Source organism: Galeopterus variegatus, unplaced genomic scaffold, assembly GCF_000696425.1.
Source record: "Galeopterus variegatus unplaced genomic scaffold, G_variegatus-3.0.2 Scaffold1630, whole genome shotgun sequence".
NCBI classification, from domain to species: domain Eukaryota; kingdom Metazoa; phylum Chordata; class Mammalia; order Dermoptera; family Cynocephalidae; genus Galeopterus; species Galeopterus variegatus.
Genome location: NW_007727741.1, coordinates 206,153 through 221,628, shown reverse-complemented (window position 1 = coordinate 221,628; position 15,476 = coordinate 206,153). Strand labels below are relative to the sequence as shown.

General features: G+C 34.0%; 1 protein-coding gene across 2 annotated transcripts in view; it reads left to right on the top strand.

The window, feature by feature from the left end:
* Window positions 1–15,476, top strand: part of SLC4A7 (solute carrier family 4, sodium bicarbonate cotransporter, member 7) — a 65,594-nt gene that overhangs the window by 46,010 nt on the left and 4,108 nt on the right. For both annotated transcript variants that reach the window (XM_008578104.1, XM_008578103.1), the window contains 5 exons: window positions 2,200–2,268; window positions 4,064–4,237; window positions 8,734–8,865; window positions 11,349–11,446; window positions 14,638–14,745. In XM_008578104.1, coding sequence (XP_008576326.1) covers window positions 2,200–2,268; window positions 4,064–4,237; window positions 8,734–8,865; window positions 11,349–11,446; window positions 14,638–14,745 — 581 coding nt within the window. The remainder of the gene's footprint in view (window positions 1–2,199; window positions 2,269–4,063; window positions 4,238–8,733; window positions 8,866–11,348; window positions 11,447–14,637; window positions 14,746–15,476) is intronic.

Genomic DNA, 15,476 nt, shown 5'->3' with positions numbered 1-15,476 from the left:
TGGAGTCTGAGGCTTGGGGGCCCCAGGGGGCTTCCAGCTCTTGTAGATTTATATATGTTCCTCAGTGGTGTTAGACTTTTACTGGTTAATATCAGAACTTTGTCTCTGATCCATGGGTGTTTTGCATTTTCTTTTCAGTTCTGTGTTGGATTATTTGTTGTTCCCACCACTTAAACTCTGAACTGGAACTAATTTGTTGTCCTTTGCTTACTTCTAAAATGTGGAACTTCCTGTGGAGACCAGCACTTGAGCTCTGTGGTTTAGTTAAATTGCTGCTTTAGTTTAATTGCGGATTCTCTGGGGAAGGTTTTTTGTGCAGCTCAGGAAACACTTCCGGGTCTTGTGAGGTTCAATACACCTGGGTTGTATGGAAATTCTGGTCCCGACCTGAATCTTTTCAGCAGACTGTATCCCTGCAGTTCTGTGTTCCTGACCAATCTCCACTGAGTGTGCCTGTGCCAACTGGAGGGCAAATCAGCTGTCCATGCTGTGCCCCAGTGTTCCCCTGCTGGCCCATCTCCGCCATGGCCTGCACTCCAAACACTTCTGTGGGGCGGGCCCTGCGCAAGTCCTTTGTGATGACTCACTGGCCTTTGAGTGGCTCCTATTTTCAGTTGTTGTGCCCCCTCACTCCTATGTGGGTCCACAGGAACCCTGTCAGTGGTCAGGCTGGCCTGGGGGCCACCAAGACCCTCCTTTTCCCTGCAGTCTCCAAGCAACTTCATACGAAGAGCACAGCAGTGACTTTTGCCAGCTCTTGCTCCGTGCAATCACCAAGGTCAGCCTTGAAGTGGCCAGGGCTCAAAATAGTCAGAGAGGTCTCTTCTTTCTCTCATCACAGCTTCTCCTGCCTTCATGAACTCCATAGGTCTCTCCTCCTCTTCNTCTTGCTCCGTGCAATCACCAAGGTCAGCCTTGAAGTGGCCAGGGCTCAAAATAGTCAGAGCGGTCTCTTCTTTCTCTCATCACAGCTTCTCCTGCCTTCATGAACTCCATAGGTCTCTCACTCTTGCTCCGTGCAATCACCAAGGTCAGCCTTGAAGTGGCCAGGGCTCAAAATAGTCAGAGAGGTCTCTTCTTTCTCTCATCACAGCTTCTCCTGCCTTCATGAACTCCATAGGTCTCTCCTCCTCTTCCCCTAAGCTCTAGCTGTCTTTTATAAATTTATTCAACTGCAAATAAACATATCTCAGACCTTCTGAATTTGATCTTATGTTCTTATCCCCACTACCCCTCACTATTAAAGAAAATGTCCTCCATTTCCATGTCATTATATTGATCTTTAGTCTTATTAAAACTATTACAAAATTGTTTTTGTTTTGATAATTATATCTTTAATTTCCAGGAGCTGTTAAGAATTCTGATTATTCCTTTTTCCTAGCATTCTGAAGTTGCTTTTTGGATAAAATATTTTCTTGAATTTCCCTGAGGATATTGATTAGATTTTTTTCAAACATTTTCTTTTCTTCATGCATTCTTACTTTTTCTTTCAGGGTCCTTAGAAAAAGACATACTGAGTTGGTAGAAGAGTTGTTGTGGATGTGGTTTTCCTGTGTAGTTGTTAAGTCTTTTTTCTTTATAGGCCTCTCTCGGGTCAGAGTGCTGATTATAGTTTTTGTGTAAAAGGATGGGGCCTGTTAATAGCCAGATTTTCTTGTAGGATGCCTATGCATGGAACAGGTAGGTGGTTTGGGATTGCCATAACTGCCAAAGCAATAGGACTTTATTTTGGAGGTGGATTTCAAATACTCAGTAAATGCTACTGTTGTCACTGCAGGAGATAGTGATAGTAGTAATAATGTCTTAACGCTTTGTGACTGATTGATATGTATCAGGTGCTTTTCTGAGTGTTTTATGTATTTGAAGTCATTTGATCTTCATGGCAATCTGATGTAGAAGCTGAAGCACAGAAAGGTTAATTTTTGGTTAAAAGGTTAACTAGGTTTTTAAACCAAGTAGTCTGCTCTGAAGTACCCATGCTCTTAATAATGGAACATGCTCTTTTTTAAGGAAGGAGCATGTAGGAAATGAGCAATTGTTGAAGGAGATTATCAGCATTGTTCTTATGTGTGGAAATGTTAGATTGGTCAAGCCGTCATCACTGAAAAATCTTTTAATTCTGTCCTCACAGTTACTCATTGATTATCTTTTTGTGTACATGTTACTCATGAGTTTTAATTGTGGCCATTTTACTTACAGTTTATTCCAATGCCAGTTCTGTATGGTGTTTTCCTTTATATGGGAGTTTCCTCATTAAAAGGAATTCAGGTAAGTCTTAAGTATTTAATGATTTTGTAGGAAAACGTGAAAATAAATTTGCAGAGATTGTTTTTATGATGGTGGTGATTTATTCTCAACTCTGATATCTCGGGGGCTGGTTAGTTTTCTTACTCATGACTTCAAATTCACATTTGCCAGTGATTATTGCTTACTGCACATTTTTTTCCAGAGAATGAGATCATGTACTGACATGGTCCTTACCTGTTTTTAATTTGAAGCCAATGAAAGGTCCTGTAAATCTCAATAAAGACTAATATAGCAAGAGGGAGGATCAAAAGGATTGGAATGGGGAAAAAGTGCTGTTTCTAACATGTAGTACTTAGAAAGAAAAGGTAGATAATAGTTTCCTATAAATATGGTAATAACCTGCCATTTGTATAGCACAAAACTGTTTATAAGGCCTACCACATAAATTATTTTCTGTGCTCCTCAAAACACCAGTTGGGAAAGAGGAAACGAAGAAGTCTTAATTTCATATATCACGAAGCAGAGAAATATAGGGACTTACTGAAAGTTGTTAGCTAAGTAAGCAATGGAGCCAAGGCTAGAACCCTGTGATTTCACTATTTTGTTTTGTTTTATTTATAATACTTCCTGGAAAACAACCTGATAAAACTTAGTACAGTTTGTATGAATCAAATTTTATTTCATTTTATTTTTTTTTGGCAGCCGGCCAGTACAGAGATCTGAACCCTTGACCTTGGTGTTGTCAGCAGCATGTTCTACCCAAGTGAGCTAACCAGCCAGCCCATGAATCAAATTTTAGCATAAAACATTTAGGTCATAAAGCACAGTTAGCACCACATGACCACCTCTTATCATGAAAAGCATGTTGTCTAAGATTGCCAACTAACAGGCTAGTGGCTGGTAACGCTGCTTCTCAAAGGTAGCATCTTCGTTTTTTCAGTACCGTCCAGGATCTGCTCTCCGTTGGTCAGGAAGTGATCTCATTAAATCATTTGATTTTTGCAATATTTCGTGAGGTGGGTAGGGCTGATCTTATTCCTAATTTATAAACAAGGAAATTAAAGTTCAAAAAGACCAAGGAATTTGCTCAAAGCCTCCTTTTTAATGAGTTAAGAATTGGTATTGTTACTTCAAGTTATGTTCACGGAATTGGTGGTGTTAGAATTGGAAAGAACCTTAGAAGGCATTAAGATTGTTAATCTTTTATTGTGTGTATTAGAAAACAAGTTCAGGGCCGAGCCCGCGGCGCACTCGGGAAAGTGCAGCGCTGGGAGCGCAGCAGCGCTCCCGCTGTGGGTTCGGATCCTAGGTGCGCTCACAGCGCTCACTGGCTGAGCGTGTTGTGGCCAGTCTCAAAAAGGAAAAAAAAAAAAGTCGGGAAAGTGCAGCGCTGGGAGCGCAGCAGCGCTCCCGCTGTGGGTTCGGATCCTAGGTGCACTCACAGCGCTCACTGGCTGAGTGTGTTGTGGCCAGTCTCAAAAAGGAAAAAAAAAAGAAAAGAAAAGAAAACAAGTTCAAAGAGATTAAATGACTTGTACATTTGATTATAGGAGATAAATTTATCTTGGCTGGAATTTTCAGATTAAACTAAATGCATTAGTTCAAATGAATGCCTAGATTTTTTTTTTTTTTTCTTCCTTCTTGGATCCAGGGATTCTTTGCTGAGACAATTCTCCTACTATCAAAACATATCAAGGAAGTTGTAGTTTAAATTTAATACACAAAATCCTAGGGTTGAGTATAACTTCTTTTCTTAAATAGCAGGAATGGTATTTTGTTGGAAACTTTTTCTTTTCTTTTGTCCTTCTATACATAGTTTTTTGACCGTATAAAATTATTTGGAATGCCTGCTAAGCATCAGCCTGATCTGATATACCTCCGTTATGTGCCTCTCTGGAAGGTCCATATTTTCACAGTCATTCAGCTTACTTGTTTGGTTCTTTTGTGGGTGATAAAAGCTTCAGCTGCTGCAGTAGTTTTTCCAATGATGGTAAGTTTTTTCCAGACTTATTTTGTAACTAATTAATAACATAATTATGTGTGTTTCAATAGTAATTTTTAAATTAAAATTTATAATTGATTTTTTAAAAAATGAATAGTTTGTTTTAAGCCTCTTAGTTGTTTGAAAATGTAGATTAACTGTTTCCAGCTATAAATCAGTTGTTATCCAATGTGAATTTTCTTGTCATTTTCTAAATTTTCATTTGTTTTTTTTTAGTCCTTGGACTTTAGAACTGTTTTGTATTTTTAAACAACTTTAGAATTTAGGATATTTATGGAACAAATATCATAGTCAAATTTTAAAAAGCAAAGCAACCGAAACAACATGGTTCTGTAATAGGATATTTCAGTGTATTTTTTTCAGAAATGTTTCAGATCTAGAAGTTAAGAAGTAATGAAGACTATAGATGACTTTAATAAGATAATCAATATAATTAAATTGTACAAGTAATGAATATTCATCCTTTTGTAAATATGTAAAAATTGATTATGTACATGGCCACAAAGAAAACCTTAAAAAAATTAAAATGCTATAAAAATTATTTAGGGTAATATTCCCTGATGACAATTATATTACAAATAAATAATGGAAAGATACTAAAATAATCTTATGTGTTTGGAAATTAAACACTGTTCTAAATAATCTGGGTAGAAAACTGAGTTAAAAAACTGTAGAGATTTATTAAAGTGGAGAACTTCATAAGCACAGAGGAAGATGTGTACTCTTCATTGCCTTTATTATCCAAATATTTGTTATTAAAATAAATGCAATCAAGCTTTTGATTTGTAAAGATTAGTACTTTATCAAAAGATAAACCCCTCCCAAGCCCAAGTAAAGAAGAAAATTAAAGACTGAAATATATACAAGGTTAGGAAAGAGAAAAGACATACTAATACAGCCACAGATATGGAAGAGGTTCAACGGGTTTTAAGAAAATATTACACGCATATATAACGATAGATTTGAACATCTAGAGTTGGGATCAACCAACTTTTTATCTGTAATGGGCCAGATAGTAGATATTTTAAGCTTTGTAAGCCATGAAAATATTATGTAGGTATTTGTATAATAAGAGAGAAAAACAAATTTCTATAACTTCTTATTAATGAAATTTAAAAAATTGTACAGTTTTTTAAAAAATGCAGGACTACTAATGAGAAGAGTGGAATTTTTGGGAGGGGATGATATTTCACTTAATTGGGGTTCAAGCTCTCTTCTCTACCATCAGATTAATTCTAAATGTTCTTCTATGGAAACCATTTTTAGCTCATAGGCTGTACAAAAATAGATGGTGGACCAGATTTGTCCCTGGGGTGTGGTTGACCAACCCCTGCTATAGAAGGATAATTTCCGTACTATACAAAAATTTACAGTATTGACCCAAGGAAAAATATAAAACCTACATATAGTCCAGTTGCATAAAAGAGACTGAAAAAATGGTTAGAGATCTGCTCTTAAAGTACCAGGCTCAGATTGCTTAACAGCTTAATTTTAAAGAACAGGTAATTACAGAACTTCTTGAATTATTCTAGACCAAAGGAAAAAATGGAAAGTTCTCCAATTTTTTTCATGAAATACTAGCAAGATCTTAGTACCAAAGCCTAATTTAGTTGTAAAAACAATCTATGGTGACTTGTCATTTATATAAATGCAATAATGTTAAAAAAAATTAGCAAATTAAATTCAGTATGTCTTAGAGTAATATATCATGATTAAGTAGATAGACAGTGATACTTCAGCATCAGAAGAACCATCGACATTGTACTAGTTCATTTTCTGTTGCTTATAACAGAACACCTGAAATTGGGTAAATTATAAAGAAAAGAAATTCATTTCTTACAGTTTTGAAAGCTGGGAAGTCCAGGGTTGAGGGCACATCTGGGGAGGGCCTTCTTCCTGGTAGGGATGCTGCAGAGTCCTGATGCGGCGCAGAGCATCACATGGCAAGAGGGCTGAGCATGTCCGTGTGCTCTTTTTCTCTTATAAAGCCACCAGTCTACTCCCATGATAACCCGTTAATCCATTAACCCATTAATCTATTAATAGATTAATCCGTTCATGAAGGCATAGCCCTCATGATCCAATCAACTCTTTTGAGGAATTAGCTTCAACACGTGCTTTGGAGGGGACAAACATTCAACCCATAGCAAACATATTTGTTGAAAATGCTATTCTATGCACCCAATAACCCGAGTGACTGTAGTTAAAACCAGAAAAAAGACTAAAAGCCCTCAATAGAATTAATAAGAATTATGTTAGTGTGGCTGGGTTTATGAAAACATGAAAATAAGTAGATAGTCTGTATCTCAGTAATAATGCTAAAAATGGAAAAAAATCTCATTCATAACAGTGACCAGAAACCATAAAATACTTAGGAATATATTTTAAAAGAAAGACCTATTTAAAGAAAAAAATTTTCTAATAGTACTTTTATTAGTTGCCCAGGGCTGCTGTAAAATGTACCATAAACTGGTTGGCTTAAAATAACAGAAATGTATCATCTCAGTTCTGGAGGCTCTGTGGGGAGGGCCGATCTCCTTCTGAAACCTGCAAGGCAATCCTTCCTTTTCTCTTCCTAGCTTCTGATGGTTTGCTGGCAGTCTTAGGCATTCTTTGACTTACAGCTGCATGACAATAGTCTGCCTTTGTAATCAAATGCTTTTATTCCTGTGTGTCTCTGTGTCTTCTCATGACATGGCTGTTTTATAAGGACTTCATACAGTAATATTGTATTAGGAGCACACCCTACTCCAGTATGGTCTTATCTTAATCAATTGCAAACAATCCTATTTCCAGATAAGGTCATATTCTGAGATACCGGGGTTTGGACTTCAAATTGTCTTTAATGGGGGATAAAATTCAACCCATAACAGTATTAGCAGGTGTAAAATAAGACCTAGACAAATAAATATACCATGTTCTTTATTATGAATGCTCGTTATTATAAAAATTTCAGTTCTCTGAAAAATAGCATATAAATGTAATACAGTTCCAAGAAAGAAATTTCATAGAGTTTTATTTGAATATGTGTGTTAGGGCAGGGGGCAGTGTCACTGCAAACTGGATAAATAATTTTAAAACTTATAGAGAACAGTACATGCCAGGCCCACAACATGGATGGTAGAAATATTCTATATTGTGTTTGGGTGTGGATTACATGAGTATATACATTTGTCAAAAGCATCAAACTATACACATGTTATTTTCTACTTTATTTTATGTAAACTGTATATTCATTAAAAATTAAGCATAAGGCAAAATAAACACTAGAGAATAACAAAACAGAATTATAACTAAGAAGGATTTCTGGTTGGGGGTAGGAGTGGGGGACTTTGTTCCTGTGCTGATACTATACTGTTTTGATAAACAATATTTTAAAATTGCTGTCAAGTCAGTGTAGCCAACACAGTATGGAATTAGCGTAGGAATAGATAAGTAGATCAGAAAAATAGACTTATGAGTCCAGAAATTTATCTGAATATATAGGAATTTTATCATTTGAATACCATAAACAGATTATTTCATTAAAGGTGGAATTTAGTATATAATGTTGAAATATTTAACTATGTACTGGGAGCTAAATAAGGTTTACTCCCTATCTGATATGTGTTGAGAAGGAAATCATACATGAATTCAGGATTTTAATGGTAAAATAAATTGTAGTAGAAAATTAGAAGAATATTTGTGTAATCCAGTGACTGGGGTAACTTTTCAAAGAAGATAGGAAAACCCAGCTGTAAAAGAAAGATATATTTGACCACATGATAATTAAATGTTTTTTATAAGTTTAAAAAGTGTCAAAAACAGAGTAAAATCAGATTGTGAACTGGGAGAAAATATTTATAACATATAAGGCAGATAAAGGGTTATTATCCAAACCACACAGAACTCCTAAGAATTCATAAACAAAAGTCATAAAAAAAATAATAGAAAAACCAGGCAAAGGATAAGAAATAGCAAGTAACAGATGAGGAAATCCACATGGCTAATCAACATTTGAAACATGCTCTACCTCAGTAGCCGTTAAAGGAAAGCAAATTAATATGTCATATGATTGAAAAGCTAAAACCTAATGCTGGGAATAGGTACTCTAATGCATTGCTTTAAGAGATTTAAAAAATTATATATACTTATATAATGTATAGAATGTGAAGTCATAAAAATTAATAATTTTTTTTTTTACTTTGATGTTCACCACGCTTAACCTGATTTATAAGTTTAGACACAGTACAAGGGATTTATTCAGAATAAGAATTCCATTTCCTTTTTTCTCCCTTCATAGCTTTTTTTTTTAGCAGAAAATTCAAAAAAGGTAAATAGGTGACTCAGTTCCTTTGATGTTAATATGGTGTGTGGAATAATTTTTAAATAAATATATATGAAGCATTTTTCATTGTAAGATTTAATAAATACCCTTTCCTCCGCTTTAAGTGATATAATTTATATTATATGTTACTTAATATTTCCTCCCCCACTTTTTTAAGGTTCTTGCATTAGTCTTTGTACGCAAGCTCATGGACCTGTGTTTTACAAAGAGAGAACTTAGTTGGCTTGATGATCTCATGCCAGAAAGTAAGAAAAAGAAGGAAGATGACAAAAAGAAAAAAGAGAAAGAGGTAAAAAAAGACAAGGATTTTAAATTTATACCATTCCTTTCATTAATATTTTGTACCACATAGCAGGCACTAGTATATCACTTTCCATGAATCAGCTTCTTTAATCATTATAAGCACTTTAGAAAATTCCTCATTTTACGAATAAGGAAACTGCGGTAGAGAGAGGTTAGGTAACTTTGTCCCAAACATAGGCTGTTGCCCATTTCACCATTTTGCCCCTACATAGCCAACACAAGAATACTTTTAAAAAATTACGTATCATGTGTAGACTCACTCAACAATCAGGAGAATTAGAATTTTTGGCACTATTAAATTAGAGGTAACACAAAATTTTACATGATAGTTTATCATATGATATAACCTTAAATACATTAAGTACATTAATTTTAGCATGTATTTTAATTTTAACAGTATTTTAATAATATGGCATAAATAATGACAATAACAACTTTTAAATAAATGTCTTTTTCAAAAACGTGTAATAGGGCCGAGCCCGTGGCGCACTTGGGAGAGTGCAGCGCTGGGAGCGCAGCGACGCTCCCGCCGCTGGTTCGGATCCTATATAGGAATGGCAGGCGACACCTCACCAAGGGTTGCGATCCCCTTGCTGGTCACGAAAAAGACAAAAAAACCCCCCCAAAAAAACCGTGTAATAAAGCTTTAGTCTTTATATGCACTCTTATATACCACCATTAGTTAATTTATTATACTGAAATTTAAACTTGAATACTTTCATCTAAATTTCATCTTTGTTTTGGTTTTTAATAACCAACACGGTGCTATCACTAGTAAGAAGGAAAAGTAGAGACTGAGTATGTGGTAGAGATGGTTTTGTTGATTGTAGTGCCTTGCTCACTTTTCCCATCAGAATATTATTTGCAAGTCAAAAATAAGAAAGATACACATTTTTAAATGTCATAATCCTGTTTAAATAGAGATTTTTTAAAAATTACTGACTTTATGTTCACTTTTCAATAAAAACTATAAGTCTTTAATTAGGATACTAATTAGAATATTGATTTCAATTGAGGTTCAAAAACTTTAAGATTTCAACACTGAGGGTTGCGATCCGTTGCCGGACATGGAAAAAAGATAAAAGACAAAAAAAAAATAAATAAATAAAATAAGAAAGATACACATTTTTAAATGTCATAATCCTGTTTAAATAGAGATTTTTTAAAAATTACTGACTTTATGTTCACTTTTCAATAAAAACTATAAGTCTTTAATTAGGATACTAATTAGAATATTGATTTCAATTGAGGTTCAAAAACTTTAAGATTTTTGTTTTCTCCAGGATTATATACGTAAATATATATGAGCTTTTGGTGTTTTTTTTTCCTCAAAAATATAGATTCAGTGGCACATAACAGAAAACAAAAGTAAAAGTAGCTTTTAAACACAAGAGTTCTCTCATGTAAAAGAAGTTTTGAAAACAAATGATCTAATGTCATGGCCTCACTAAGTTATCAGGGACTCCTTTTTACTTTTCTCTTCTCCTTAGAATGTAGTTTCCATTTTCAAGTTTACTACATGGGTTAAAATGGCTGCCAAACTCTAGCTATCATTGTTAGAGACAGCAGGAAGGAGGAGGAGACAGAAGGCAGAACAGGCTTTACACTGCTGTTGTGTTTTAAGGAGTCTTTTCAGAAATGCTATCCAATCAATTCTGCTTTCACCACATGACATCACTGAAACGCAAGAATGCTGGGAAATTTAATTAAGGGGTTGTCAACTCCAAATAGTGGGATTTCCATTAGTACAGAAGAAGAATATAATGTTTTCTCAGTCTCTTCTCTAGGGCTGTGTCCCCACCCCCATGATTCACATGTCACAATTTTGGTCTGTGTTCACTATCCAAGTGGTTCTCAATCTGGGTGACTTCTCCCCAGGAGATGGTTTTTAAATGTCTGAGACATTTTTGACTGTCACAACTGGAGGGGCTGCTACTGGCATCTAATGATTAGAAGCCTGGGATGCTGCAAAATATCCTGTATGCACAGGACTTCTCCCTACAACAGAGAATTATTAGGATCGAAATATCAATATCACTGAGGCTGAGAAACCCTGCCCTTATCCAAGTGAGGTTTTGCTTATATTGTATTGTGTTGAGAGACTTGAGATTTAGCAAAATTTTCTCTCTCATTATATACCTACACAATGACTGAGAATTAGATTTATGTAGTTAAATTGATTTTTAAGTAGTATTAGTGATTTACTTATAGAAAGTTTAAAAATTAATTAAACTTAAAATTAAACTTAATTTTTAAAAGATTAAGAATTAATCTGTACAAGTGGTTGTTTTCATTTTATGCTACAAGTATGTGTTCATAATTGTAAAATGAATCTTTTAGTTTCGGCAGATATGTTGTATTTAAATAATACTGTCAGTTTGGGTTTCTAAGTAACTAAGGTGTTATATATTAACTGTTCCTCTTGGAAATAACTTGGAAAAATGATCTCTTTACATATGTGCTCTGAAGGAAGCAGAACGAATGCTTCAAGATGATGATGATACTGTGCATCTTCCATTTGAAGGGGGAAGTCTCTTGCAAATTCCAGTTAAGGCCCTAAAATATAGGTGAGATTTAACATTACTTTGTAAAATGTATTTTATATACATGCCAAATGCTTGAAGAAGCCATATAATGTTTCTTTAAAGTACTGATTTCTACTTTTAAAAAGATGATAAATCTTGCCTTTGGCATTTCAACTAAAGGAGAGCTTTGTGCAATGTGAGAAGGAAGCGCCTTGCTCCTTAACCACCTGGGCTATAGGCGGGAGAGAAGAAAAAGCTGGACTTGCGCCAGAGCCTTGAACTAACTTCTGTGACAAGCCATCGAGATTTACTTGTGTTCCTTTACTCCATCTGTCTCAGTGAAGTTTAAAACAGTACATGAGTCTCAGAATATTTCCATTCCCTCAGTAATAGAGCTTTTTTCTCTTTTCCCCCTTCACTGAGGTTGAGGTCAGTGTGTGTTGGAAAATAAACATTCGTAATCCATCTTCTGATAACCTTCCTAATATGGAACTATGTTTAGAAGCCCTAAAACTCTCCTTGTTTCCAAAGGTGTGATCTGATGATTGGCAGTGAGAAAGCTCATATTATGGAAAAAGAATGTTTTATGTATAATTTATCATATATGACTTTGATTTATATTTAAATTTAAGAATTAAAGATAGAGAAGATGGGAAATGCAAACTTTTTTTGTAGTTTTAAAAGATTAAAAACCTGTTATATATACATGTGATTCCTGTTCCTACACAACTATTCCATTGCTATTTAGAGTAATCAGTTCCTTCCCTGACCAGTTGATGAAAAGTGTTTGTTGGTATTAACTTTCTTCAATACTTTTAACTATTCTTTTTAGTTTTGACAGAGGTCACATTTGGACTTGTACATGTTTATTAGTTGTGCTAAATGAATTCATCAACTAATTTTCTAATATTCTTTTTGCTATTAGTTTTTATCATTGGTATTATTCTGTGTCACTCTTTGTAATTTTCCCTCAAAGCTTTATATACTCTAAATCAAATGCCAAGTATAGAGATCTTAATATATTCAGCTATAGTGCTCCTCTTCACTAGGTTTTTTAAGTGTTCATTAAATGAATTAATAAATTAACTTCATTGATGTACTTCGAACAAAGAGTATACGAACTGCCATGATGGTTATTAGTAACTCTCACCAATTTGCTGACATTATTTGCCACTTAATTTCTATGTCTTGCTTTATCACTTTCTGAGCATAATCATACACAGACCATGAAAAATTTAAGAGGAATCTGTGCTGTCTGATATTTAACAAAAAGAATGGATATCTGTATTTTTCCTTTGTCTTTAAGTCATGACATGAACAGGATTAATGCTGCTTTGCTTAAAATTTGAACATTAAGAATACCCAGAAATGGCTAATTTATTTGCCAGAATTTTGTATCTTTTTTTAAAAAATTTTTTCTATGGTTTTTTTTTTTTTTTTGGTTTCTTGTCGAAGAATTGAACCCTGGTCTCCCACGTGACAAGTGGGGATACTCACCACTGTACCAAAGAACAGAATATTTTATATCCTAAATAGTTTTAGATTACTTGCCATGAATATCAAATGAAATAATATATGAAAGCATTTAGAAATCATAAAGCCCTGTAAAATACAAAAATAATTTATATACTGCAGTAGAAGTTTTTCCCATCTAGTTTTATTTTGGGGGAAAACAAAGTACACATAGTTTTAGATTACTTGCCATGAATATCAAATGAAATAATATATGAAAGCATTTAGAAATCGTAAAGCCCTGTAAAATACAAAAATAATTTATATACTGCAGTAGAAGTTTTTCCCATCTAGTTTTATTTTGGGGGAAAACAAAGTACACATTTTCTTCAAAAAAAAAGTGTTGATTTCTGCTAATGAGAAAGTTCTTACTTGGAGGAGGATATTTAAGAAGCTAGAAACTTTGACAGGAATTCTTTTCTTCAGTTATTTGAGGTTGACAACCAAGTGAATAAATGTTTGTTCAGGGTAGGCAGAGTTTCAGGTTGGATGGCTCTGCCATTGGGAACTTGGGCATTCAAATTTTGTGTATTTCTTAAAACAATGACTTGGTGAAGGTAAAGCAGCCATTCATAGAAGACTTTTCAATGACCATGTCACACTTCTCTGCAATCTTAAATTTTAAATAACATTCTGATTTAAAGTATGAACAAAACTGGCACTTTGTAGAACTCAGCTTGCCATCACACTATTAATTTAACATTATCTAATTGGACATTTTTATTTGTAGCTTGTTTGCATGAAATGATATTCTTTTGGTGAAGAAAAAGGATTTATGAATATGTTGCTATTAACTTTATAGTACTTTCATATCACTTGTAATTGACAACCTTGAACCCAAAATTAATTATTTATGGATATCATCATTATTGGATTTGGGGTCTTGAAATAATTTTTGTACTATTTCGTAGAAATATAGAATGGTTACATTTGTCCCTTATTGTAATAAATGGACAGTATTCTGTTCTTTTGCTTTTGATAAATTTAGTAAAATAACACCTTGACACTGAAAATCTGAAATGCCAGCCAAAATTGGTGTTTGTAAGAGTTTTTGTATTGATCTGTTGCAATATTTTCAGAACTTTGTTTTCAGTCTTATTATTCATTTAGTTATTTGATGGCCAACCAGTATGGGGATCCAAACCCTTGACCTTGGTGTTATAACACTGAGCTCTAACCAACTGAGTTAACTGGCTAGCCCGACCAGCATTCTTTTTAATGATTTGTAGAAGCTATGGAAAACAAGGGGTTAAAAAAAAAATCATAATCTTAATTTATTCTTACATACTTTGGATATTTGTTTAATAAGATTGAAACTTGTGCTAATATAAAAGTTTTCTAGTTGATTTGAGGCATTTTTAAAAATCGTTTTAATAGTATACTTATAGCCAAGATGGTCAGAGGGCAGCATTGCTAGAGTACTGCTGAAGTGTACTACTGAAGCCCCAAATTGAATTCTGAAGCGAAGTTCCATAAATAAATCTTGCTAACTTAATTAATCTTACTCCCAGTTTTGATTATAAAAAACGATCTAATTCTCCATGAGGCCTTTATAACAGAACTCTAAAATTCTGATAATCCTGCTAGACCTTTAAGTGCATGGCAAGGTGTTTCTAAATTTTAAGTTGTTGAAAGCAAATAATAATATAGATAATAAAAATGACAATATTAATGCTTTTGCAAGTACTGAATACTAACCAAAAAGTGTATTTATTCTTCAGTGTTGATCCCTCAGTTGTTAACATATCAGATGAAATGGCCAAAACTGCACAGTGGAAGGCACTTTCCATGAATACTGAGAATGCCAAAGTAACCAGATCTAACATGAGGTAGTTATAACTATTTATGCGTTTTTCTAACAATACCCAGTTTTCAACTTATGGATAGCTATGCAATAAAACCATTAAATTTAATATAATTTATCTAATTTATATTCTCCTTACTTCACAAAACTGGTCTTCCTTTCTCCTTGTCTTCATTCCTTCTTTGGTTACTCCATCATTTTACTGTATATTGGAATCAGATATAGGTATTGATTATGTTTTGTTGTTTTTTAATTTATAGTTGCCTATTTTGAAAAATAATTTGCGCTATTTTGTAATAAAAATAAATTTTATGTAGGAGTATGGAATAAATATGTAAAAGATCAAAAACTGATAAAGAAAGATAATTACTAGGCATTAAACAAACACCATAATTGAGTACTACCTCATTCATGCTTTCTGATGGTCCAAGAAAAAAGAAAAATACAATTGTTTTCCTTCTTGTGTTGTGTTTTGTTTTGTTTTGGCGTAACATTTCTTCAGGTGAGGTACACGTCTTTCCTTGAAGATATTTGGGAGAAATTTAATCCATTAATAAAAAGGACATTCAGTTTTATAATGGACCATGTATTGAAACTGTTATACGAGAGTACTTCAGAAAGTTCATGGACAGATTGTATTTCCATTCTATTTTTTCCACAAACTTTTTTTTTTTTTTTTCCTTTTTGTCTTTTTTTTTCATGACCGGCAACGGATTGCAACCCTCAGTGTCACGCCCGGACCGGACCGGGACCAGC